At 44.8% G+C, this 27,355-nt stretch overlaps 1 protein-coding gene across 5 annotated transcripts in view; it reads left to right on the top strand.

Annotated features, from left to right (window-relative positions):
- Nucleotides 1-27,355, top strand: part of LOC123933381 — a 49,833-nt gene that overhangs the window by 13,556 nt on the left and 8,922 nt on the right. Inside the window, exons 3-8 of one of the 5 annotated variants that reach the window (XM_045992469.1) lie at nucleotides 1,910-2,030; nucleotides 5,808-5,913; nucleotides 8,501-8,649; nucleotides 8,887-8,951; nucleotides 10,851-10,907; nucleotides 11,346-11,470. In XM_045992469.1, coding sequence (XP_045848425.1) covers nucleotides 1,910-2,030; nucleotides 5,808-5,913; nucleotides 8,501-8,649; nucleotides 8,887-8,951; nucleotides 10,851-10,907; nucleotides 11,346-11,470 — 623 coding nt within the window. Of the gene's footprint in view, nucleotides 1-1,696; nucleotides 2,031-5,807; nucleotides 5,914-8,500; nucleotides 8,650-8,886; nucleotides 8,952-10,850; nucleotides 10,908-11,345; nucleotides 11,471-27,355 lie in introns of those variants that run through there. The other 4 variants (XM_045992468.1, XM_045992471.1, XM_045992472.1 and 1 more) reach the window with 4 other exon arrangements.

The following is a 27,355-nucleotide window of genomic DNA, read 5'->3' as shown; positions in this document are numbered from 1 at the left end:
AGAGGGGAAGGGAAGCAGGCTCCCCACTGAGCAGAGAGCCCGATGTGGGGCTTGATCCCAGGACACTGAGATCATGACCTGAGCTGAAGGCAGAGGCTTTAACCCACTGAGCCACCCAGGTGCCTCACGAGAAGAATGTTTATTCTCTTGCTGTAGGGTGGAATGCTCTGACTATGTCTGTGAAGTCCATCTGGTGCAGTGTGTCACCCAGAGCCCTTGTTTCCTTGTTGATCTTTTGCTTAGACGACTGTCCTTTGCAGTGAGGGGGTGTTAAAGTCCCTGACGATTCTTGTATTATCACCAATGTGTTTCTTTAATTTTGTTATTAACTGGTTTATATAATTGGCTGATCTCAAGTTAGGAGCATAAATATTTACGATTGTTAGATCTTCTTGTTGGATAGACCCTTTATGATATAGTGTCCTTCATCATCTATTATTATAGTCTTTGGTTTCAAATCTATTGGTCTGCTCTAGGGATTGCTGTCGTAGCTTTCTTTTGATGTCCGTTAGCATGATAAATGGTTTTCCACCCCCTCACTTTGAATGTGAAGGTGTCTTTGAGTCCAAGATGAGTCTCTTGCAGATAACATATCAATGGTCTTGCTTTTTTGTCCAATCTGATATCAGTGAGCCCTCAGAGGAAAGCAGTCAATCACTCCTGTCTCCCTGGCCTCCACCCACACTCCATCCTCAAGCAGCCTGGGACCGAGCATTTCTATCTCAGGCACATGATCCCTTTCAAGTCCGCAAACTGTGCCGACTCCTGCAGTGTGCACCCGTGCCACGCCTCCCAGGGGAGGAAGGGGGATCTTGTGGTGGTTCTGCTGCTTACTGGGCCCCTAGTCCGGGAGCAGTCAGCTGACCATGCCTCGGTTCGCAGCTTATAGAAACCCCAAGCTGAGAACCCCCTCGTGGGCTTTCTTGACTGCAGCCGGCTTCCCTGCTCCAATGCCCAGGAGCTCTGCCACACTCAGGCACCCCCGGTCTTTTTGGGACCCTGGGATCCTGAGACTACACTCTCCCACCCAGGATTCTGCCCTGCTTTGCCACCTGAGCACCGTTCAGGCAGGGACATCCCTCACCAGGACAGACGTCTGAAAGTTCCGATTTTGTGCTCTGCTGCTCTGTCACTTTCTGGTGCCGGTTTATGGAGGCTCCCCCAACCCCGCGGTTTATCTTCGGGTATATGGCCTCGGATTCACTTCTCTGCACCTCCTACCTTGCAGAACGTGGTCCCTTTTCTATTTGTAGAGTTGCAGCTATTATTCGATCTCCGGTTGCGTTTGCGGGTGTTCAGAGTGATGTGACAGTTGTCTGACTGAATTCCTGGGACCAGACTAAAGCAAGGTCTCCTACTCCTCCACCATTTTGGTCTGTCTGGGGTCGGGGGGGGGAAATTTGTAGCTGTGTCCACACAACACCACGTGCCTTTAACACTGTTTCACAAGCGACACAAATCCTTACTCATTGCTCCCCTTTTTACAGTCTGAAACTTTGGGTCACGATGGTGTTCTACATCTATGACTACATTGATTGTTGATGTGCTTGCTCAGTGCGTCTTGTTTTCCTGGGGTGTGAAAAACAGGCTTTTACTGCCCCACCGGTCCTGCCACATGTGTGCCATTAGAGAGTCCCACTTTTGTTAATGTATACGTGACAACTTTATTCATTCATTTCTTAATTTATTTATTTATTTTAGGGGGGAGAGAGAGAGAGCATACGTGCAGGGGGAGGAGCATAGGGAGTCGGAGGGGGAGGATTTCCAGCAGACTCCCCACCGAGTGGGCTTGATCTCACTACCCCGAGATCATTACCTGAGCCGGTGCTTACCCAACTGAGCTGCCTAGTCATCCCTAGAGAGTCCGTTTGATGAATACAGGTGGACGTGCCTGTTTTCTTCTCTTAAGATGGCCAACACTCCTGCTCACCGAATGCGTGCTGGTTTATATGACTCCGGAGCAGTCGGCCAACCTTCTCATGTGGGCAGCCAGCAGTTTCGACACTGCCATGTTCACAAACTACGAACAGGTAAATGGGAGCATGAGACAGTTGCATTCTGCCCTTCCATGGCGGCTTAGCACTCCCTGAGCAACCTCGGTATGTTTTCCCACTTACTCTTTTCCTTCTGCCTCTGGCCACTCACATACCTCCTTTTTCATTGATTCTAGCAATCCCCAGCATCCTTGATTTCTTGATTTCCAGCGAACTTATGGCCAAAGTCTTTGAAACTTCTATCTTGGCCTTAACCGAAATTTTTTGAGTTCTTTTATCATTGTATTTCCTGTAGAGTCAGACCTTGGTGAAGGGGATTTTGGCTGTCCTATGCGTGGAGGGGTAGCAAACTCTGATTCCTTCAGAGGCAGGAGTGATGCAAATGGATCACGTTGGCCAGTGTAAGGCAGGCAGGAGTGGTGAGGACTATGGTGAATCAGAGTGTCCATGTCCCATCTGATGGGACGGTCCCTGCTCATAGCCAGTTGGTTGTTACTGTGTGGGTGTGTGAGTTAGAGTTGAGAACTCCCAATTTTTCAGGACCTTGGTCCGAGACCAGTCTTGGTTTATTTGAAAAGAAAATTTCCTGATTTCTGAGATCACCGAGTTTGGACCACTGGCTGCCTGTTTTTCTCTTCTGACCTAGTGGAAAGGATTATGCTTTTGAGGTTTAAAATTACTCAGCTTGGGTCTGAACCCTGGCTCTTGCTCTTATGCCTGGCTCAGTGACCTTCAGCAGAATTGCATGGTGGTTGGGATTCCATGCTCTGGAGGTAGACTCCTTAGCTGTGTGACCTGGACAAGTTTCATAACCTCTCTGTGCCTGTCTCCTTATCTGAAAAATGGGAATAATAACAGTCCTGACTTCATAGGGTTGTAGTGAGGAGTAAGTGAGTTAATTTGTACAGGGGCATTTATGGCGCTGTCTGGCTGTCAGGCAGGCCTGAGCTGTTCTTTGGATCTCTTAGAGCCTCAGGTCCTTGTTGTTGTTGTTGTTTTAAAGATTTTATTTATTTATTTATTTGTCAGAGAGAGAGAGAGAGAGATTGAGAGCACAAGCAGGCATTGTGGCAGGCAGAGGCAGAGAGACAAGCAGGCTCTCTGCTGAGCATGGAACCCGATGTGGGATTCGATCCCTGGACCCTGGGATCATGACCTGAGTTGATGGCAGCAGCTTAACCCACGTGGCCACCCAGTCATCCCCCGGGTCTTTGTTTTAAAGGGAAAACTTCTCTGGATTATTAAGGGAACTCATGAGATGATGTGTAGCAGTGAGCTTATGACAAGCACTGAATACATGGTAGCTAATTTTTTTTTAAGATTTTATTTATTTATTTGACAGACAGATCACAAGTAGGCAGAGAGGCAGGCAGAGAGAGAGAGAGAGGAGGAAGCAGACTCCCCGCTCAGCAGAGAGCCTGATGTGGGGCTCGATCCCAGGACCCTGGGATCATGACCTGAGGCAATGGCAGAGGCTTTAACCCACTGAGCCACCCAGGCGCCCCCACAGTAGCTATTTTTATTGCTTCTTTTATTTTGCTTTTACTGATTATACTTTTTTTTTGTTAGTCTCATTTTATTTTTAAATTTTATTACAGACAAGAGCAGTAAAGGCCTTGCCCGCTGCAACATACCTACGGACAGATCTAAGGCTAGACCTGGTTGACTTTTTTGCCACCCTGTGCCAGGTTCTTATATAGGCCAGGTTCTTATATAGGTATTTCTTGGTTGAGTTTCTGTAGATCCTGGGAATCTGTCTTTGCTCGCAGAATAGTATGCCTGGGGAAAATGAATTCTGCTTTCTGTTGACACACATTGTGAGTGTTCACCTGGGTTTGTCCACCTTGTTTCATTCATGTTTTCTCTCTTTTTTTTTTTTTCAAGATTTTATTTATTTATTTGACAGACAGAGATCACAAGTAGCAGAGAAGCAGGCAGGGAAGGGGAGGAAGCGGGCTCCCCGCTGAGCAGAGAGCCCAGTGCGGGGCTCGATCCCAAGACCCTGGGATCATGACCTGAGCCAAAGGCAGAGGCTTTAACCCACTGAGCCACCCAGGCGCCCCTCACTTGTGTTTTCTGTTATTCAACAGGGTATGAATGTGAATTTTGACCACAGACCCTGTCACTTTGGGCAGGCCTGGGGAGGTGCCAGCTTTCACTCCATTGTCCAAGCCATCCCTAAACTGACGCGGTTCCCACCTCCCATCCTCATTTTGTGAATAATAAACATTTAACTTGATTTTCTAACAAATACAAAGTCATCGGCATACTCACGTGTATTAAATATTCCCAAACCTTCCATGACTTTCTGATCAGTAGTTTAAAATGACAAAAACCACATAAATGATGAGCATGTTAATACTGATACAAGGAGGATAGCAACTTTGTAGAATTTGCTGACTAGATAGCAGGCACATCCCACAAGTTTTGCATGTGTTAACTTACCTGATTATCACAATAGCCCCCCAGGTTTTGTGGGTCAGGGGGCCGAAGCACAGAGAATTAGACAGCTTGCCCGCAGCCACCCAGCCTCACAACTAGAAAGTGTCAGGCCAGGATTCCAACCCAGGGAGTGAAAGGACGAAGCGTGTGCTCACAGACCCCCTTCGATCCTGAAAAATTCGTGGACAGTGTGACCATTAGTGCCCCATAACCCTCACACATCCTCCAAAAGAGAGTAATAGTGGTTCTTGTCTGACAACGTTGTCACGGAACTCTGGGAATCATTCTGTATATTAAAGCGATGAAGTTTAGATACTTGATTTGTGACAGGGTAATAGCACATACCTTATGGTAATGTACACTGTATTGTTTTGTGGCATTTGTGTGTATATACACATTAATAGTCTTTTAAACTGGTTTCAAATGGTTCTTAAGAAGGAACGCTACAGGGACGCCTGGGTGGCTCAGTTGGTTAAGCAGCTGCCTTCAGCTCAGGTCATGATCCCAGCGTCCTGGGACGAGTCCCACATCGGGTTCTTTGCTCCGCAGGGAGCCTGCTTCTCCCTCTGCCACTCTGTCTACCTGTGCTCGCTCGCTCGCTCGCTCTCTCTCTCTCCTGACAAATAAATAAACATTAAAATCTTTAAAAAAAAAAAAAAAGAGGTAACACTACATGCAAAATTTTTTAAAACAATCAAATAGGACAAAAGGATGGACAGAGAAAGGCAAGCCTCTCTGCTACCCTGGACTTTTGCCCTCTAATGTGGGAAGCGGCATGGCCAGATTCCAGAACTATGTTGTGCATATATAAATGTAGACAGAGGTGTTTTTTTTTCTTAAAGGTGGATAGGAACACATTCTACACATTCGTCTGTACCTTACCTTTCAAGAGTTTGTTACCTAAGAAATCATTCCATATCTGTGTCTGTCTGTATCTTCATGTACTTCCTCTTTTTTTCTGTTTTCACGGCAATGCAATATTCCATTAAATGGCCAGGTTAGAATTTCTTTGACCCCAAGTGAGGGGCATTTAAATCCTTCCCGGGTCCTTCCTGTTACACGAAATGCTGCCGTCAACATTCTTGCGCCCTTGCGAGCACACGAGAGTAAACCAGCAGAACAGCCTGCTGGCAGTGGCGTGGCCGCCTCCCAGGCCGAGCGTCGCCCATCCAGTTGCCCTTCTAGAGGCTGTTGCAGTGTACCCCTTGTCACCTCTGCATGCCGTGCCTGCACCCAACTCTGTGACCTGTCCTGGGTATCAACAAATGTCGGCCTTGACTGGTTAGAAATAGGGTGCTGATGTCTTACTTTGCATATTCGAGAAGCACAGAAACCTTTCTGGCTGATCCACCCTCCTCTTTCCCTTCCCAGGTGAACATGGATGACTGGTTTGGACAGACCATGATCGAGAACTCCCCAGATGTCAGGGTGCTACCACAGTACCACCACAGTGGAGCGATGGTTATCAAGAGGGGAGGTGAGGAGCACTTTTAAGAATCTCAGCTGGGCCAGTTTGCCCCCAGGGGATAGTTGGCAATATCGGAATACATTTTTGGTTGGAACAACCTGTAAGGGAGTGCAACTGGCCTCTAGAGACCAGAAAAGCTGCTAAATATCTTGCAGTGCACAAGCATATCCCTCCCCACAGCAAAAAATTACGTAGCCTGGGGCGCCTGGGTGGCTCAGTGGATTAAGCCTCTGTCTTCAGCTCAGGTCATGATCCCAGAGTTCTGGGATCGAGCCCCACATCCGATTCTCGGCTAAGCAGGGAGCCTGCTTCCCCCTCTCTCTCTGCCTGCCTCTCTGCCTACTTGTGATCTTTGTCTGTCAAATAAAAAAATAAAATCTTAAAAAAAAAAAATCACCTAGCCCAAAATGCTAATATAATCTGGGTTACTGGGTAACCAGTAACCTGCTAGACAGAGGTGCAGGGAATGGAGTTACCCTGTGCTTAATGTTGAAATAGATATACTGTGGATTTTTGCAAATGGTGGTAATTTAATTTTAGCCTAAATTACCCTTATTGGCACACCTTGACAAAGCAGTGATGAACAATGCTGAGAGCAGCCTAGAGTGACCCCAGATCTCCTCCATTCCATGCATCCCAACTTCCCAGTAGATAAAAGAACTCAAAGGTAACAGTTGGAGAGGACCAATGTAAACAAATTGTAGTAAACTTGAAAGCACTGAATGTTTCTAATTATATCACTTATTTTATAAACAGATAAATTTATTATACATTTTTTGTTATTAAAGTTACCCAGTAATTGATAATTACAAGGACAAATCTTTGCAGCTGATGGGAACGGGACAAATTATAGGCAGTACATAAAGTTTCACTGTTTTTGTTTTTTTTTTTTTAAAGATTTTATTTATTTATTTATTTGACAGAGAGAGAGATCACAAGTAGGCAGAGAGGCAGGCAGAGAGAGTGAGAGGGAAGCAGGCTCCCCGCTGAGCAGAGAGCCCGATGTGGGACTCGATCCCAGGACCCTGAGATCATGACCTGAGCCGAAGGCAGTGGCCCAAACCACTGAGCCACCCAGGCGCCCAAGTTTCACTGCTTCTTGAGGTGAAACACCTCAGCCTTGGCAATGGACCTGTAGATGATTCATATTGAACAGCTGTGCTCACATGTCTTAAATTTTACTTTTTAGAGATTCAAAAGGTAAAATCACCACTAGGGTTAAGTATACCACACCCAGCAAATGAAACGGATGGTAAAACAAAGCTGATTGTAACTAAAAGGTACTAATAGCAAGTGAAAACTGGGACCCAACTCAGTGCAGCACTGATGGGGACTGTATTACAAACAGCTCTTTAGGACTCCACCGAGCAGGGGCATCGCAGCCTCTGGTGGGAGTCCTCCGGAACTCCAGCAGCACGTTCGTTTGTTTCGGGGATGACATCTCGTCTAATAACCTCATGAAACTTAGAATGAATTCTATAGCATTGTGTATCATTTACCCAAAAAACAATAAAGTTAGGGGGCGCCTTAAGCCGCTGCCTTCGACTCAGGTCATGATCTCAGGGTCCTGGGATCGAGTCCCACATCAGGCTCTCCGCTCAGCGGGGAGCCTGCTTCCCTCTCTCTCTCTCTGCCTGCCTCTCTGTCTACTTGTGATCTCTCTCTGTCAAATAAATAAATAAAATCTTTAAAAACAAAAAACAAAAAAAAACCAATAAAGTTAGGCATTTTGGGTCCATTTTCCTGCATTTAAGAGGACACTTTACGTTTTCAGTGGCTGCATGTAATGAACTGAGAATCTGCTGTAGCTGAAGCTGTTGTTAATCTCCGGGTGATATACATGTGTATTAGTCAGAGAAATAAAAGCCTTGGTTGTGTGGTCTTACTCTAGCACCCAAGAGAGTGAAGATACTGTGCGAAACATTGAGGTCTGAGAGGAATTTTCCTTGGTATACTTTGTCTTTTTTAAAGGTCACTAAAATGATTATAGAGATGAAGTCATTTCACTTGGGAAGTAAACTAAAATGAGACTCTGGGCAGATAAGGAAACTAGTAATGCTAAATGCATGAAAGGGTACGGATGTGGCAGTCCTACAATTTTTCAAAAAAATTCCAAAGCATTAGAGGCAGAAAGAACCACCTGAAGCTTTAATAAGATAGTTAACAGGGAAAAGAAAATACAGTGGTTTTTTCCATTCTAAAAAAATGAGCATGTAGGGTTAGGTATTTCTTCGCATTCTACAAATCACAAATAAGTAGAGATTTAAGAGTGGCTGGGAAGTAATAAGTTAGGTAAATACTCCCACTCCCATGAAGTTCTTTTATCCCTGAACACCTTCTATTGCTTGGGCACACCAGAATACAAGACACTTTTCTTGAGAGAAATGTGTGTAACCTGTCTTTTTTGTGTTTAGAGATTTTACTCCCTGACAGTTGCTCCCAAAGTGACAGCCTCGGCCGCCCCTGCAGGAGTGCCTTCACAGCCTCAGGACCTTGAGGTCAGGCCCACTGAGTGGCTCACTGGAACCCACACACGGCCTGTCTGTCTTTGGTAATATAAAAGCGTTGATCACTTCTCACTTTATTTTAAATACAGTTTACCAAATTACCAAACGGCTTAGTGATGGCTTCTCTGGAAAACTATGCTCCTGCATCAAGAAAAGTTTGTTCATTAAAGCCGGCAGCAGATCTGAGGACTCCAGCAACTTAGGAACCTCTCATGTGCTTCGTCTTGCATCCAGTTTGGTAAGCATCTTTACTGTCTCACTCTGTTCAGGAATGCTTCGGTATCTCGATCCTACAGAAAAGAAAAGCTATTGTGTGTTTTGTTTTATAATACTTAAACTAAAAAAGGATCCGCTGTGTAGGTAAAGTCCTTTTTGAATCTAATGACCGATAGACATTAGATTGTGATGTAGTGTGATGTTTGCCAACTTGGCATTGATAAATTCCTAAAAATACAGTTGTTCTTTCTTTTTCCAGACTACTAAAGGAGCTTCATCTTTCAAGATAACCCGTGGAATCGAAGGAGTTGGTGGTAAATTAAGGTTTGTTAAAAATAAGTAACAGTAAATGACGAGTGAAAACACCAGAAAATATTTGATTATAAGGGAACTTTTCTGTTTTATCAAGGCAGTTAAGGATTTATTAAACAGACACAAGAAGAAGGCTACTGAATTTAACTACATGAAAATGTAAAACATCTTTATGCCTTAAAGTGAAAATTCAAGTAACTGGCAGTAAGATTTGCAACATACAGAACATGGAGAAGATTATTTGGAAAATATAAAGAATTACAAATTAGAAGACAAGCAAATAGGAAATCGATGGACAAAGGGTAGGAACAGTCTATTCCCAGAGGCAGAAGCCAGAAACACTGATCTTTAGTTGGAATCACAATGTGATGCTATTACCCGACAGACTTATGTATCGTGTTGGCGGTGTTAAGAGGGAGAATCTTTTCTACGATTAGTGGAATAAATTGATACAACTATGTAGAAAAGAATCAAGGAAAATCCCGTCATATTGAAAAGGAGCATATGTTGCAAATTAAGTTTTAATCCATCTGGGCAAAGATACTCTTTATTTTTGTAAAGCCTGGAAATACTTTAAATGCCATCTGCAGGGAAATGGGATAAGTAAAGTGTGATCTAGTGATGTGATGAGACTAGTACACAGCAGTTAAGGGATGAACTAGATTATTCCAGTTAAATGTTTTGTGGAAAAACAAGATGTTTTTATGGTATGAGTTTTAAAAAATATAATAATATGTAGTGCTATCTTTAAAAAAAGCTGGTGATGCCTGGGATGCTCAGGTCGTGATCCTAGCGTCCTGGGATCAAGCCCCACATCGGGCTCCTTGCTTGGCCAGAAACCTGCTTCTCCTTCATCCTTCTCCTCCTGCTTGGGTTCCTTCTCTTACTCTCTCTCAAATAAGTAAATAAAATCTTAAAAAAAAAAAAAAAAAAGAGTACTGCTTACGATTATGCTTGTCTCTAGAGTGGTAAGTTCAGTCGGAGAAGAGTACAAAGACATTTTCAGCTTTAATTGCCATTTTTTTAAGTTCGTACATGAAATTTACTGCTTTAAGTGTACAGGCCTTTGGCGTGAAGTGGCATTAAGAAACCATCACTACGGGGTGCCTGGATGGCTCAGTGGGTTAAAGCCTCTGCCTTCGGCTCGGGTCATGATCTCAGGGCCCTGGGATTGAGCCTCACATCGGGCTCTCTGCTCAGTAGGGAGCCTGCTTCCTCCTCTCTCTCTCTCTGCCTGCCTCTCTGCCTACTTGTGATCTGTTTGTCAAATAAATAAATAAAATCTTAAAAAAGAAAAAAGAAAGAAAGAAACCATCATTACTGGAGTGCCTCCGTGGCTCAGGGTTAAAGCCTCTGCCATCGGCTCAGGTCATGATCCTAGGGTCGTGGGATCAAGCTCCATACCAGGCTCCCTGCTCAGCAAGGGAGCCTGCTTCCTGCCTCTCTGTCCTCCTGTGATCTCTGTCTCATCAAATAAATAAATAAAATGTTTTAAAAAATTTTAAAAAGAAACCATCACTACCATCCATCTCTAAGAAGGTTTTTATGTACCCCAACTGAAACTCCAGCTATTAAACAGAAACTCCCCACTCTCTTCCTGCAACCCCCTACAGTGACCGTTCTATGTTCTATGATTTTGACTTCTCTAGGTTCCTCCTGAAAGTGGAATCATGTTATTTGTTCTTCCAAGACTGACCTATTTCACTTAGCATCATGTCTTCAAGGTGCATCCACGTGTAACATGTCAAGATTGCCTTCCTTAAAATAGTTCTTAAATATTGTATTAGTCGATGCGTATGTGTATTTTCATACTTCAAAATAATTTTTCCAGAGGAATTGGTTGAGTTAACAAAGATGTAAGGAAAACTTATTCTGATTTAGATAATTCACTGTAATTTGTTTTTGATGCAGTGTGACTTCAACAAGGGAAAGCATGGCCTACACTGTGGAATGCCTGCGGGACGACGTGTAAGTACCTGCATGGGTTGAGGACACCTGCTTTTAAAGAAACACGTAACTGCTCAGGTGTTGCCTTTTTTTTTTTTAATATTTTATTTATTTGACAGAAATCACAACTAGGCAGAGAGGCAGGCAGAGAGAGGGGAGGAAGCAGGCTCCCTTCGGAGCAGAGAGCCCGATGCGGGGCTTGATCCCAGGACCCTGGATTCATGACCTGGGCCGAAGGCAGAGGCTTTAACCCACGGAGCCACCCAGGTGCCCCAGGTATTGCCTTTTTGAATGTTGCCTTATGACCTCTGATTTTGGTTTTGGGTTCTTGCTCGGAAACGTAGAACTTTGTGCTTACCACAGGGCCTGAAACTTAATACCGAGAACATTACATTTACGTAGCGTGGACATTGGTTTTACATTTTTGACCCGAAGCTCTCATCCTAATGTCTTCTGTAGTGATATTCTAATGGAGTTCCTGCTCAATGTCACCACATCACCAGAATTTCGTCGTGGGGAAGTGGCTGCCCTTCAGTCTCAGCTCAGGACTGACAAAGCTGTAGCTTTTCAGAATCCACAGGCTCGTAAGTACATTTTCAGATCCTGTTTGGTTGCTTCTAAGATACTGGGTTTTTGAGGGGCACCTGGGTGGCTCAGTCGGTTGCACGTCTGCCTTCGGCTTGGGTCATGATCCTGGGGTCCTGGGGTCGAGCCCCACATGGAGCTTCCTGCTCAGCAGGGAGAGTGCTTCTCCCTCTCCCTCTGCTGCTTCCCCTGCTTGTGCACGTGCTCTCTCACTCTCTCTCTCTGCCAAATAAATAAATGAAATCTTGTTTAAAAAAATAAAAAAAGATAATTGGGATTTTGAGAAGATCAATTTGTAGAGGGAAGAAATTGCCATGGAATTTTTTCTCTGCTTGTGTTTAAAACTGCCTTTTCCAAAAACTGGTCTAGTTTCTTAACTATGTAATTCCAGTGTTTCTAAACATTCATGTTGTTGATTGCTTCTCATCTTTGAGAGGATGTAAGTTAATTATAGAATCCCTGTTTCAGAATTTAGAATATGGTGTTTTTTCAACAGTTTGTTGATACCAAACCCACCAACAGTTCATGGTTGCTGCTGGTATTACTGTTTAGCCACTTACCTTTAGTGGATCTTTCCAAAGCAAACACTCATTTTTTAAAAAACAAGACCTTTTTTGGTGTTCATATTCTGGGTTTATATAATGTTAAATATAAAATCTTGACAAGTGTGCCTAGCAAAACAAGTTAGTAAATAAGCACCCCTGGCTCTTAGAAGTCCTACAACTTCAGTAGGAGCCGAGGTTTGCAGGTGGGCCACTCGGGTATAAACAGGTGACCAGCTGCAGGGACCCTGCGTGGGATGGGCCTCCCTCAGAGTGCAAGCCTGTCAAGTGTCTGGAGCAAAGTGAGAGCTTGGTTGATGTTACCTAATATTATTTCCTGGTGATACTTTGTTTTACAAGGGAGTATGATCTTCCTTACTCTGGACATCCACCCAGGAAATACAGAATTGTAGAAAAGACGACTTATGTGTCAATAGTGGCTTCTTCCCTGCTGTCAGCAATGAGGCTCCAGCCCTCAGCCTTTCTGCCTGGATAGTTACTGCCATCTCCTGGCTGCTCTCTGCCCCCAAGTCCGCATCTTCAGTCCATCTACCGCGTTGCCCTTACAGCAATCCTTCTGATGTGAAAATCCTTAAAAGGTTTCTTCCTGTCTGTGGGATAAAGTTCAAACTCTTCAACTTAGCATGATGTTAACTTCCACAGTCTGGCCCCCGCCCACCTCTCTTGCCTCTGCTCTACCTTCTTCCCTTCCCTTCTGCAATTTCCCCGCAGAATCCATTGTCATTCTTTATGCCTTTGTCTGTTTTCTCTGTCTGAAAGGCCACTCCCTAATCACTCCCCTAGTAACCCCCTACCCGTTCTGTAAGACTCATTCCAGATTTTACTTCGGTTACTTCTTTCCAATTCCCACCGCCCTTCCCTTGCACCCCTGCGGCTCTTTTGCTCTAGTGCTGACGTCACACCCATCATGCCTAATTTCACCATTTTCCCTCTCAACATATTGAGGGCAGGCATTGATTTTGTCTTACTCGTCTCTGTATTTCCAGCACCTAACAGTTCTGGCGCAGGGAGTTGCCCCAGGAATGAGCAAAGGCACTGACCGAAGCGGGAAGCAGGGACAGTGTCCGTGCTCCAGCGAGGAGTACACTCTGACCCCCGCAAGCTAGCGATAGGACTGATCCCTGGCACTTCCATATTTCTTTTTTTTTTTTTTTTTTTTTAGATTTTTTTTATTTATTTATTTGACAGAGAGAGATCACAAGTAGGCAGAGAGGCAGGCAGAGAGAGAGGAGGAAGCAGGCTCCCTGCGGAGCAGAGAGCCCGATGCGGGGCTCGATCCCAGGACCCTGAGATCATGACCTGAGCTGAAGGCAGCGGCTTAATCCACTGAGCCACCCAGGCGCTCCCTCCATATTTCTTCTTAACCTGACACCTCCTCATGACTTAGAGACCGTTGGAGGAACTTCGAGGTAAATGACTTTCCCAAGGTCACATGGTACATCGGTGGCAGAACTGTAACTGGAGTCAGACTCCTGGCTGAAACCCAGGCCATTGTACTTTCCAGACGATAGCAGGTCGATTCACGTTAGAGAAGTGGTCAGGCCAGCCCTGGTATGTAGAAGCTGCTGTTACATAATTTCTTACCTTTCTCAGCACACTCAGCAGGCCGACTTTTAAATTTCTTTCTTTTGTTTTAGATTTTATTATTTATTTGACAGAGAGAGATCACAAGCAGGCCGAGAGGCAGGCAGAGAGAGGGCAGGAGTGAGAAGGAGATAATTTATAAGATAAAATATTCAGGTGTTCAGTGTTTAGTCTGTGAGCACTGACAAATGTACACAGTTGACTCTTGAACAACATGGGTTTGAATTGCATGGGTCCACTTATAGGTGGATTTTTCGATACATACAGTACAGTAATGCAAATGTCTTTTCTTCGTGATTTTCTGAATATTTTCTTTAGTGTCCTTTAGTGAGGGAATACAATGTATAATTCATTTACCATACAAAATGTGTTAATCAACTGTTCCTATTATCAGTAGGGCTTCTGGTCAGCTGTAGGCAATTAGTAGTGACGTTTTGGGGGATGTGAAATTTATATGCAAATTTTTGACTGCACAAGAATGGGTACCCATAGCCATTGCATTGTTGAAGGGTCAGCTGTGTATCTGGGTACCAGCCCCCAAGCGCAAGACATAAAGTGTATCTGCAACTGCAGAAGTGACTCTTGTATCTCTTTCTAGTTGGTCTCCTCACCCCCCGCTGGTCATTTTCTGATTTCGGATCTATGGTAGATGCGATTTGCCTGTTCTGGAACATCGTATAAACGGAAGCATGCAGCATGTATTCTTTGGTCTTCTTTTACTCAGCGTGTTCTTTGAGGGTTATCCATGTTGTGTGCACGTATCAAAGGTAAACAGCAGCAGATCGTAGTGCAAGTGGTGAGGACAGATTTTAATCTAATAACTACTGCAATCAGGAAAAGAGTCCTGCATGCATGAAACTCAACCTGGATTTGTCCAGAGGGCTTTCTAAGGAGAGAATGAGAGAGTAAGGTTGGGGCTGAATAAAGTCAGGGAAGGAAAAGATGACAAAAAGTGGGAAAGGTCTTTGTCCATGTGAAACCTCCAGGATTTGCTCACTGGGAGGCAGGGGCCTGATTTTTCAGTGTTGGCTGAAGAAACAGTAGCTACCTTGAGTTTTCTGAGGCAGGCACTCAGGGGGACTGGCGTCATCCTCGGTGAGGGGACTTGAGCTGTTAGAAACTATGTTAGTGTTTGGTGAAGTCTGTGTGTGGTAAGTCAAGGTTGAGGCCTAGTTGAGAAGAGGGCTCAGAGGACACTGGCTACAGTTTGGTCAAGGAGAAAGTCTTTGTCAGTGTAAAGATAGTTTGTTCCTTCGTATGTAGTGCCCATGTACCAGGATTTACTCATCTGTTCACCTGATGATTAGACATTTCATTGTATCCAAGTTTTCGGTCATTGTGAATAGGCTACAATAAACATTCTTACAGGAGTCTTAAATTTCTCCTGAACTTGCTTAGTGGATTGGTTAGTCACAGGGTGGGGATGTGTCGAAGTGCTAGCCTAGTTTCCAAAGTGGTTGATCAGTTTACACTTCCCACCAGCAATATAGTGACACTCCAGTTGCTCAGCATCCTCGTTAACATTCTGTGTTGTCTGTGAGGATGAAATAGCATCTCCTTCTGGTTTCACATTGCATTTCCCTGGTGATGAAGGATCTGAGTTAGGCACCTTTTCGTGTGTTTAGTGGGCATTCCTGCATCTTTTGGGGACCGTCTGTCCAAGTCTTTTGCCCGTTGTCGTTGTTAATGTTGTTTTGGTTTTGATTTGTTGGGAGTTTATTGTGTATTCTGGGTGGGAATTCTTTGTCAGACAGATGCATGATAAACGTACGTGGAAAGGAGAATGAAAATTTAAAATATTTTACAGGAGCATCTAAAACATAAACTGGTTGGGGTGACTGGGTGGCTCAGTGGATGCTCATCTGACTTTTGATCTCAGGTCTTGGACTCAGGCTTGTGAGTTCAATCCCTGCACTGGGCTTCATGCTGGGTGTGGAGCCTACTTACAAAAACAAAGAAACAAACCAAAAAAAAGCACACTGACTGTGAATAAATCTCATGGAAGATATGAAAGAGCTTTACACAGAAAACTATAAAACATTGTTGAGAGGAATTCAAGAAGACACGAAATAATTGGGAGATACGCTTTGTTCATGCCTCGGAAGATTTGATGTCATTGAGATTGTTGTTTCCCACGACTTGATTCATGCAAGCAATGCAATCCCAGTCAAAATCCTAACCACCTTTTAAAATTTTTATTTTTAGGGGCGCTTGGGTGGCTCAGTTGGTTAAAGCCTCTGCCTTCGGCTCAGGTCATGATCCCAGGGTCCTGGGATCGAGCCCCGCATCGGGCTCTCTGTTCTGCAGGGAGCCTGCTTCCTCCTCTCTCTCTGCCTGCCTCTCTGCCTACTTGTGATCTCTCCCTGTCAAATAAAATATTTAAAAAAAAAAAATAAATAAATAAATATTTTTATTTTTATTATTTTTTAAAGATTTTATTTGAGAGAGAGAGAAAGGGATAGGGACCGAGAGCAGAAGCAGAAGGTGAGGGAGAAGCAGGCCCTCCTCCCCCTGCCCTGCCTCCCCCAGGAAGAAGCCTCAGGAACCTAGCCATCTTTTTCTTTTTCCTAGAAGATATGAACAAGTTGATTCTAAAATTTATATGGAAATGCAAAGGGTCTAGGATGGCCCAAAAAGTCTTTAAAAGAACACATTTGAAGAACTTACACTGCTTATTCCCACTTACTTTTAAGACTTACAGTAAAGCCACAGTAATCAAAATCTTTGGGGTAATGATAGCTCGTGAAACAGAATAGAGTCCGAAAATAGAGCAGTCACAACAAGTACTGTCAATTGATGTTTGCCCAGAGTGTCAAGTCAGATCCGTTCAGTGGGGGAGAGGGGAGTCTTTTTGGTGAACAATTCTGGGTAAGCTGGGTATGCATCCGTTTCTTCTGGATTATCTAATTTGTTGTCATGTAGTTGCTCATAATATGTTCTTAAAATTGTATGTATTTCCTTGGTGTTGGTCATGACCTCTCCTCTTTCATTCGTGATATTATTCTGGGTCCTTTCCCCTTTCTTTTGGATAAGTCTGGCTAGGGGTTCTTCAATCTTAATAATTTCAAAACCAGCTCCTAGTTTCATTGATCTGTTCTGCTGTTTTTCTGGTTTCTATTTCATTGATTTCTGCTCTAATTTTTGCGATTTCTCTCTCCTGCTTGGTTTAGGCTTTATTTGCTCCTCTTTTCCCAGCTCCTTTAGGTGTTAGGCTAGCTTGTGTATTTGAGACTTTTCTTATTTGTTTTAAAGATTTTATTTATTTGTTTATTTGACAGACAGAGATCACAAGTGGGCAGAGAGGCAGGCAGAGAGGGAGAGAGGAGGAAGCAGGCTCACCGCCAAGCAGAGAGCCCGATGTGGGGCTCGATCCCAGGACCCTGGGATCATGACCTGAGCTGAAGGCAGAGGCTTTAACCCACTGAGCCACCCAGGCGCCCCAGTTTTCTTATTTTTTGATAAAGTTTTGCATTGCTATGTACTTTCCTCTTGGGACCACCTTTGCTATATCCCAAAGGTTTTGGTGTCTGTGTTTTCATTTTCATTCATTTCCATGAATTTTTAAAATTCTTCTTTAAATTCCTAGCTGGCCCATTTTTTTTTTAATTTTATTCATTTATTTGACAGAGATCATAAGTAGGCAGAGAAACAGGCAGAGAGAGAGAGAGGAGGAAGCAGGCTCCCTGCTGAGCAGAGCGCCCGATGTGGGGCTCAATCCTAGGGCCCTGGGATCATGACCTGAGCTGAAGACAGAGGCTTTAACCCATTGAGCCACCCAGGCGCCCCTGACCCGTTCATTCTTCAGTGGGATGCTCTTTAGTCTCCAAGTCTTTGAGTTTCTTCCAAATGTCGTCTTGGGATCAAATTCCAGTTTCAAAGCATTGTGGTCTGAAAATATGCAGGGAATAATCCAAGTCTTTGGTATCACTTGAGACCTGATTTAGGACTCAGTATGTGATCTATTCTGGAGAATGTTCCATGTGCACTGGAGAAGACTGTGTATTCTGTTGCTTTAGGATAGAATATTCTGTAAGTATATATTCCTTAAGTCCCTCTGATCCAGTTTGTCATTCAGAGCCCTTGTTTCCTTGTCGGCCCTCTGCTTAGATGATCTGTCCACTCTGTGAGTGGGGTGTTGAAGACCCCTATGATTATTGTATGATTATCAAAGTGTTTCTGTAATTTGGTTATTAATTGGCTTATATAATTGGCTACTCCCAAGGTAGGAGCATAAATATTTGTAATTCTTAGACCTTCTTGTTGGGTATAGACCCTTTAAGCATGCTATAGCATCCTTCTTCATCCCTTACTACAGTCTTTAGTTTAAAATCTAACTTGTCGGGGAGCCTGGGTGGCTCAGTGGATTAAGCCGCTGCCTTCGGCTCAGGTCATGATCTCAGGGTCCTGGGATTGAGCCCCGCATCGGGCTCTCTGCTCGTCAGGGAGCCTGCTTCCTCCTCTCTCTCTGCCTGCCTCTCTGCCTACTTGTGATCTCTCTCTCTGTCAAATAAATAAATAAAAAATCTTAAAACAAAAAATCTAACTTGTCTGATATGAGGATTGCTACCCCAGCTTTCTTTTGAGGTTCATTAGCGTGACAAATAGATCTCTACCCCCTCACTTTCAATCTGGAGGTGTCTTTAGGTCTAAATAGAGTCTCTTATAGATAGCACATCGAGTCTAATACCCTATTTCTTTTTTTTAATATTGTATTTATTTATTTCTCAGAGAGAGAGAGCGTGCCCAACAGGCAGAGTGGCAGGCAGAGGCAGAGAGGAGTAGGCTTCCTGCCAAGCAAGGAGCCTGATGGGGACTTGATCCCAGGATCGTGGGATCATGACCCGAGCTGAAGGCGGCAGCTTAACCCACTGAGCCCCCCAGGTGTCCCACCCTGGACATTTACCCCATTTACATTCAGAGTAACTACTGAGAGAGATGAATTGAGTGCCATTGTATTACCTCTAAAGTCCGTGTTTCTGTAGACTGTTTCTTTCCAGTCTCTGTCACTTTTGGGCTCTCTCCTCACTTCGAAGATCCCCTCTAATATTTTTTTACAGGGCTGGCTTTCAGTTTCTCTTTGTCCAGAAAGCCCTTTATCTCTCTTTCCGTTCTGAATGACAGCCTTGCCGGATAGAGTATTCTTCGCTGTATGTTTTTCTCATTTAGTACCCAAAGATATCTGCCAGCGCTTTCTGGCTTCCCAGGTCTCTGTGGATAGGTCTGCGGCCAGACTAATGTACCCACGCCTGTAAGTTAGGAACCTTTTGTCTTGAGATGCTTTCAGGATTTTCTCTTTGTCTCTGGAAATTTGCAGGCTTCACTACTATCTGTTGCGGTGTTGATCTGTTTTTATTGATTTTGAAAGGGGTCCTCTCTAGGTCTTGAACCTGTATGCCTGCATCCTTCCCCAGATGAGGGAAGTTTCCAGCTATGATTTGTTTAAATATATTCTGTGTGTGTGTCTCTCTCTCTGTCTCCTCAGGGACCACAACAATTCTAATATTGTTTCACGTTTGGTTTTGCTGATTTCTTGAGGCCTCCCGGCATGGTCCATGAGTTGCTTTTCTCTCTTTTCCTCAGCTTCCTTCCTTTCCATCCACTTGTCTTCTCTGTCATTTCCTCTCTCATCTGCCTCACGTACTGCAGCTGTTAGAGCACCCAATTTAGACTGCATCTCAGTTAAAGCATTTTGAATTTCAGCCTGATTACATGTTATTTCTGCACTAAGAGATTTTCTAGTGTCTTTTATGCTTTTTTCAAGCCCAGCTAGTAACCTTATAATCATTATTCCAAATTCCAGCTTTGACATTTTACTTACACCCCTATGGATTAGATCTGTGGCAGAGAGTATGTCCTCTGGTTCTTTCTTTTGTTGTGAATTCCTCCTCCTATTCATTTTGCCCAGAGAAGAATGGATGAACAAGAGAGTAAAATAAAAAAATATCAACCATGACCCAAGCGAAATACACACTAGTGAACTTCAAAGAGGCCAGAAACCAAAAACTAATGAAAAAAGAAATGTGGGGACGGGGAGGCAGGGCAAAAAGAGAATATAATCTCCCAGGTGGTCAAACCTCCAGGAGGTACTGGGTTGTTACAAGACACCAAACCTGAGAGGGCTGGGTGGCTCAGTCAGTTAAGCTGCTGCCTTCGGCTCAGGCCATGATCCGAGGATCCTGGGATCGAGTTCCAGTCAGGCTTCTTGCTCTGCAGGGCCCCTGCTTCTCTCTCCGCTTGTGCATGCATTCTCTCTCTCTCTCTCTCTCTCTCTCTCTCTGACCAAAAAAACCCCACAAAAACCCAAACCACCAAATCCCAAAACTGTAAAATCACCAAAGTTACATATACACAAACATAACACTGAATACAGTGAAAGGAAGCCAAAAATGAAGAATATATCTAAAAAATGTAAATATAGAAAATGAAAATTTAATAAGACTTAAAAAAGAAGAGTTGATAAAATAAGAAACTAATTGGAATGGAGAAAAGAAAAAACAAAAAGGAAAAAATTTTAGACTGAAAGATAAATCATGAAAAAACCTTTGAATTCTATTTACTGTTTTCCCCTAGTGTTGGGATTTTGCACTCCCGTGTGCTCCTAAACGTGGGTGTTCACCTGTCCTTCCAGGTGTTTTCTGGGGAAAGGGCCTGCTGTGCTGATTCTCAGGTATCTCTGCCTGCGGCGAGTTGTGCCACCCCTTGCCAGGGCTCAGTGTAAACTGCTTCTGGTTGCTCTGTGCCACTCTTGTTCCCTGAAGGCTTTGTGGGCCACTTTAGAGGATGAAAATAAAAATGCCTGCGCCCTGATTTCCAGCCCTAGAGCTGGAAGATCTCGGTCCACTCTTTTCAGTAAACTATCAGGGATAAGCAGCCTTCACTTTTGTGCGTGCCAGACTTTGCAGTCTCCTGTGGTTCATGCCTGCCCCAGTCCTCCTGGGAGAAGGCAGAGGTCATCGCTCTTTCTGTCCTATGCAGGGCCCCCACACATCAGCTACTGCCCAACCTAGCCACGGTTTGCGGATTATGGCAAACTCAGTCCAGAACCCCCTCCTCTGCTCCCCGACCCTATCCAATTTCCCCACTCCAATGCCTGGGAACTCTGCTGGCTCAGACACCCCATGCTTCCTGTGACCCCAGGGGTCCTGAGACCACACTGTCCCACCTTGGATTCTGCCCCACCTCACCACCTGGGCAAGGACAGCTCTCACTGGAGCAGATTTCTAAAGGTTCTGGTTTTATGCTTTAGGGCTACCTCACTTTCCTGTGGCCAGCTTACACAGGCTCCCTCTCTGCACAGAGGATCTTCCCATATATCCCTGCAGATTCATTTCTCTGCACCGCCTACATTGCAAAAAGTGGTCACTTTTCTATCTGTAGAATTCCAACGATTCTTTCCTTATGTCCAGGTTGAATTCATAGGTGTTCAGAATGATTTGATAGTTATCTAGCTAAATTCAAGGGACCAGATGAAACGAGGTCCTCTACCGGTGCACCATCTTGCCTTCCCCCCTCAGTTTATTACTTTGTTTTAAAAGATTTATTTAGAGAGTGAACGGGGTGGGGGGAAGGGCCAGAGGGAGAGAGAGAATCCTGACACAGACTTCACTAAGCTGGGTCTGACATGGAGCTCATTTCCAGGATCCTGAGATCATGACCTGGACCTAAACGAAGAGTTGGCAGACTGAGCCACCCAGGTGCCCCTCCATTTGGTTTAAATGTTAAAGACATTTATTAATTCACAAGATATCCGATGAGGGGCAGAGCAGGCTCCAGGCCCACAGTGCCTTGGCATGCTTGTAGGGATCCAGCCTCCTTCTGCTATTTCTCCTTATCCTGAGGCTGGGTCCACTCCTAGCTGCCAGAAGCCCTTCAGTGTTAATCTGGGCTTCAGTTCCCTGGTTTAGAACACTCAAACGTTGGTTTCTTGTACAGTAGACTGGGGAGAGTTTAGGCTACCACAGCATTTTCTGGGTTGTGTAGACTAGAGTTCAGGCTACTGCAGTGTTTTCTAGGTTGTAGCTGTTGTATGTATTGGTTCCTGGTTTTCCCACTATGACCTGCTTAAGGGATGTGGAAGGACTGGTACCCAATATAGAGCCAGGGGAAATGCTTACTCATTCGTGAGTTTTAGGAATAATTATTAGCAAAGAATCCTGGATCTCCTTTTCTATGGACACAGAACTTGTGGCCGAGCAGAGTTGTCTGACTGGCTCTTGCCAGTGAGTTCGCTGAGGGAATACATGGTGGCAGGTCTTCCAGGAGAGGTATGAGGTGAGGTTCTGTGCTCTGTGGAGTCCTGGGAAGGGAGTTAGGCACATGAGCAAAGAGAGAGAAGAAATGGCCGCTGGGGGTGGGGGGGCACCTGGGTGGCTCAGTGGGTTAAGCCTCTGCCTTCAGCTCAGGTCATGATCTTAGGGTCGTGGGATCGAGCCCCACATCAGGCTCAGCAGGGAGCCTGCTTCCCTGACCCCCACCTCTCTCTGCCTGCCTCTCTGCCTACTTGTGATCTCTCTCTCTCTCTCTGTCAAATAAATAAATAAAATCTTTATTAAAAAAAGAAAGAAATGGCCGCTGGGGTGGGGAAGGCGGTGGATGAGGGGCTGTGTATGTGAGCACCAAGACAGATGGCTGAGTCTGCTGAGATTTGTAATGGAGCACAAAATGTGCCTCTGTTGACCATTGGAGGTAGCTGATTGTCCTCCTTGACCTGGTTCCTGAGAACTGGGCCAGAAGCTATTGACCTCACCTCCCCTGCCTCCTTTCCTCCCTTTCCAGTCTGTTAAGCCTTGGATACTGGCAGGACCATTCCATCCAGCATTTTGTAAGACTGTCTAAGGAGAGGGAGAGGAAGACAACTGAAATTCACAGGCACAAGTAACCCCCTCCCTCTCAATCTCCCCTCATCATCCCAGAGGCCCAAGGTTTTAGGGATTCTTTCTTCAAAAGAGAGAGTTCCAGTGTTCACTCTCTCCAGTGGCATATGAAAGTGCTCATTTCCCAACATCCTCACCAACACAGTGTATTAGCAGCCTTTTCAGTGTTGTTAATCTGATATGTGAAAAATGTTATCTTATGGTAACTTTATTATATATTCCTCTAATTTGGGGGGTAAAGTTCAAAATCATTTTATATGTTTAAGAGCCATTTATGTTTTACTGTGAACTGTCTGCTAAGTAAGGAATTATTTTCTTGACCTTAGTAAAATGATAGTAACACTATTAAGCTCTGTAGCTTCTAGCAAGCAGTGAAAGGATTTGAGAGGGGAGGGTGACTCATTCCCAATCAGATTGAGAAATTAGCCAATTGACCCCAAGTGCTTGGGCATGCAGGGAATCCTGGCCCTAAAGATGGAGCCTATGGGTAGATTCTGTAGGAAATGCAAAGAAAGTTTAATGTGGTGGTCTCTGGCAATAAGGACATGGACCTTACATTGAGCTGAGGGTGACCCCAGGCTTTAGGAAGATGCAGCAAGGCCTGTCTAAGAGGCCTGAAGCCTCTGCCCCGGGCTCCTGAGGCAGCTTTCCTAACCAGAGGCAGGGACCCACCTTGGAGACCCGGGAGCTGGGTGCCCAGGCAGTGTGTCAGTGGCCTGCCTTCCTTCTTCCTCTGCTGGGCTGGCATCTCCACACTGCAGGCCAAATAGGGTGTGGTGAGCATCTTTTAAGTTTTTGTTTCAATATCCAGTCTGTTGTGGATGATATTCTATAACATACAATAAAAATGATTTCCTAGAAACATAAAATGCAAGATAACCTGTGAACTACAAGCTCAAACTATTTGTTAGGAGAATCAATAGACCTAGAACTCCTGTATCACATTGCAGTACGTTTCTAAATGCTACTCAAATTTTGTTCTTAAGATACTTCTACTTTAACAAGACTTTAGAACACAGATGTTATCTCCCTTTCCCCCTCTTTTATTTCCGTCTCCTTTAGCCCAGCTCCCCACCCTGGAGCTGAACAAGTCCATTTCGTCAGCAACTTTTGCTTGTGCCTTCCCCTCCTGCAGACGGTCTGTGAGGCCATTTTATAACCCTAGAGGCTTTTACCCACACAGGATGGAGATGAAAGAAACAGGGTCAGATGTAATAGCCTTGATTTATTTATTTGCTTTGACATTTATTGGCCCCGTTTTGTGATTTGAAAATACTATTTCATCATGATCTCGCATTTTGAGTTTTATCTGAGTCCTAAGTGGTTTGTATGTGGCCACGAAAAAGCATATTTCGAAGAAGAACATTAAGATCTGATGTTTTGATGTAAAATACTTGTCTTTCCTATGTACCAATCATGGGACACTTTAAAGATTTTATTTATTTATTCTGAGGGAGAGCATGAGTGGGAGGGGCAGAGGGAGAGGGAAAAACAGGCTCCCAGCTGAGCAGGGAGCCCAATGCAGGGCTTGATCTCAGGTCCCTGAGTTCCTGACCTGAGCCAAAGGCAGAGCTTCACTGACTGAGCAACCCAGGTGCTCCACAGGGTGTTTCATTTGTAAAATCATTAATTCTACCATTAAATCATTAAATAGATTCTATTTACTTTGGTTGCAACAGCTTTAAATTCAAAAGAAAGAAAAGGAATAAAAAGGGAAGAGAATGTGAAAGTCCCTATTTCTCCCATGACTCCACACATCAATCGCTGACCCCAAAGAAGAGCAGCAGAATCCGCATTTGCTCTTCTCCTGGGGTGGGTTCTGCAGGGATGCTTTCCGGCTTCACTGAGCGGTAGCTTGTCTCTGTGTGTGTCTCTCAGAATATTTTCCTCAAGTCCGTTCTGTCAGGTAACTGATAAAGGCATTTCTACCAAAGACAGAATGTCATCGTAACGTTCTAAATTTAGGGCTGGGATGGAGACCACCATCTGGAGATTAAAGGTAAATGAACATTCACCCTCTTCCTTCCCGAATTGTTTCATTTGTGAAGGTGCCTGCCTGGTTCAAAATGTTAAAAATATGTTCAGAGGGAATGCACTGACTGCCTGTGTCATGCCCCTGTCCCCAGCAGCTGCGCCTGCTGCCACTGTCAGCCACGTACTTGATGTCACCAGGGCCCTGGTGAAGGATGGATGGGTGCCTGGCTTCTCATCCTTTGCTGTTACAAACAGGGGTTCTGACAAAACAGAAATAAAAACAAAAACAAAAAACCCTTGTAGACGTGTCCTCTGCATGTGTGGAAGACCCTGCCAGTGGGATCGTGAGCCCTAGTTACCCTGTGTCTGCCGTATTGACGATCATGAAGATTTTATCGTCATCGTGACAGTGTCTTCCATACAGTTTAGAGATGTGCAAGGCTGGGTGATAGTGATATGACACAAAGGCCTTTTGTAGCGATTCCCTGATTTGATGCCTCACCCGCTCTGTTAACAAGTAAGAACAGGTATAACTATGCTCACAGGAAAGGAGACGGATCCAGTTCATGGCAGAACAAGGACCAAATGGCCTGAAGCTCCTACAAGAAAAAGTTAGATGCTCTTCCACAGTGGACCAGGTCAGTTTTATGACCTGCAAAGATTTCTGTCTGGGTTGGTGGCCAGGGCTTTGGCCTAGGCCATTTGCTGGGGGAGTGGATGGCAGTGAGCCTTCTTTCCTGGGCCACACCTTTAATTTCACCAGAGATGTGCTGAGGAAAGGAACTTTCCATGGCAATGACGTGGACTTTGCTGATGTCAACTGGGCAGAGCGAGACATCGACAGACTCTCCAGATGAGATCCGAACACTGGAGGCAGAAGTGACATACTAGAAGAACTCGTCCCAGTCTTCATGCCAGCGACCGCAGAGGTTAGACTCAAATCCAGTCTGGAAACTGAAGAGCACCAGGGATGAACAGCACTGGATGAGGGGGATGGATGACAAACAGCTTGGCGTGGCGCCATTGCAGATTGCCCATCAGGGGAAACTGGCAGTCGTCGATGAGAGGCACTGCGAGCAACTAACCGAGTATCAAAAACAGATGGAAGACCTGCAAGATCGAGACTGTACTGGGAACGTGAAAGATGACTTCCTTCAAGAACGGAAACTGAGCTCAGAAGGTTGAAGCAACAACTTGCAGAGATGCAGCAGCTGAATGAGAGTTGAAACAATGTTGCTTCTGATGGCAGAGCAAAACACCAAAAGTTGCTTTTGGAGCTCCAAGATGTAAGACATCAGCTGGAAGAATCTATTCTGTGGAACAATGAGGATTCTCTGGAAAACAAGATCGCTGTGAGGGCTTTAAAAATAGGGAAAGGAGAGTTACTAGCAAAATTGTGTGGGGCTAAAAAGAAGCTGTTGGAAGAGACAAACAAGTCTGGGCAAAGTCTCAAAGAATGGTCACCGGTAGAGCATGCACATTTCATTCAACTTGGTCAAGAGAAAGACCTGGAAATACTACACCTCCAAAAGAGGATGGAGCAACGGACGCCGGCCATCAAGAAATGAAGAAACTGCTGTCCTCTGCTTTAGAGGAGCAGAAGCAATTGACACAATGTGTCAGAGAGCAAGACGTGTGCATTGAAGAGCTTAGAGAAAGGCCAGAGCTTCAGGAGGAATTCGGTAAGTCGACGGGAATCTTAAGAAGCCATGACATTTTACAGCCATCCATGCAGGACAAAGACATGTGTCCCCCATCCAGGACAGACAAAAATCCCCATGTGAATGCAGACCTGGAGTGGCTAAGACAACAGAGTCTCACTGTCCCCGTAGTTGACCCTAAAATCCTAGACGAGATTGTCGAACTTGAGTATGAGGTATTTCAACTCAAGGAGTTAAAACATGATCTTGGGGTGCCTCGGTGGCTCAGTAGGTTAAGCAACGCCGTTGGTTCAGGTTGCGATCCCAGGGTTCTGGGATCAAGCCCCGTGTCAGGGTCCCTGCTCAGCAAGGAGCCTGCTTCTCCCTCTCTCTCTGCCTGCTACTCCCCCTGCTTATTCTCTCTCTCTCTTTGTCAAATAAGTAAAATTTTAAAGAAGAGGACCTCAAGGAGGAAGGAAAAGGACAACCGAAGATCACTGACAATCAGCAGCAGGGGAAGGTAGGACTGCTGCAATCTTTACAGGAGCAGAAGCAGAAAGTAGACCATCTTCCTACCGACAGGAGATGAATGTTAAGCATGCTCAGCTCCCTTCAGTAAAAGACAAGCAGATTCAGAATTTGCAAGACACTATAGAACAGATGAAAGCCTGGTTCCCTGACAAAAATCCTCCTATGAACAAAGACCTGGAGAGCCTGAAACAACAGAGTCACACTGTCCCTGTGGTTGACCTAAAATCCTAGTTGAGACTGTAGAACTAGAGTGTGAGGTCTTTCAACTCAAGGAGTTAAAAGAGGACCTTGGGGGGAAATAAAAGAGCAACAGATCATTGACAACCAGCAGCAGGGGAAGGTAGCACTGCTTCAGTCTTTACAGGAGCAGAAGGAGAAAGTGGACCGTCTTCAACACCGGCAGGAGCAGATGAACACTGAACACGCGCAGCTCCTTGCAGCGAAAGACAAGCAGATTCAGAATTTGCAAGATATGACAGAACAGATGAAATCCCAATTGCCTGACAAAAGCCTACACATTCCAACAGAACATCATGATGATGCTGAAGTGATAAGTCGGCCTCTTACTAGAGAGAATGGAAGTAAAAAACCATGATTTATTATTAAGAAGAGGAAGAAGTTTAGGGTGCCTGGGTGGCTCAGTGGGTTAAGCCTCTGCCTTCGGCTCAGGTCATGATACCGGGGTCCTGGGATCTAGCCCCGCATCGGGCTCTCTGCTC

Source organism: Meles meles, chromosome 21, assembly GCF_922984935.1.
Source record: "Meles meles chromosome 21, mMelMel3.1 paternal haplotype, whole genome shotgun sequence".
Taxonomy (NCBI): Eukaryota; Metazoa; Chordata; class Mammalia; order Carnivora; family Mustelidae; genus Meles; species Meles meles.
The sequence above is the reverse complement of the archived record's forward strand: the minus strand, read 5'-3'. Positions and strand labels throughout refer to the sequence as shown.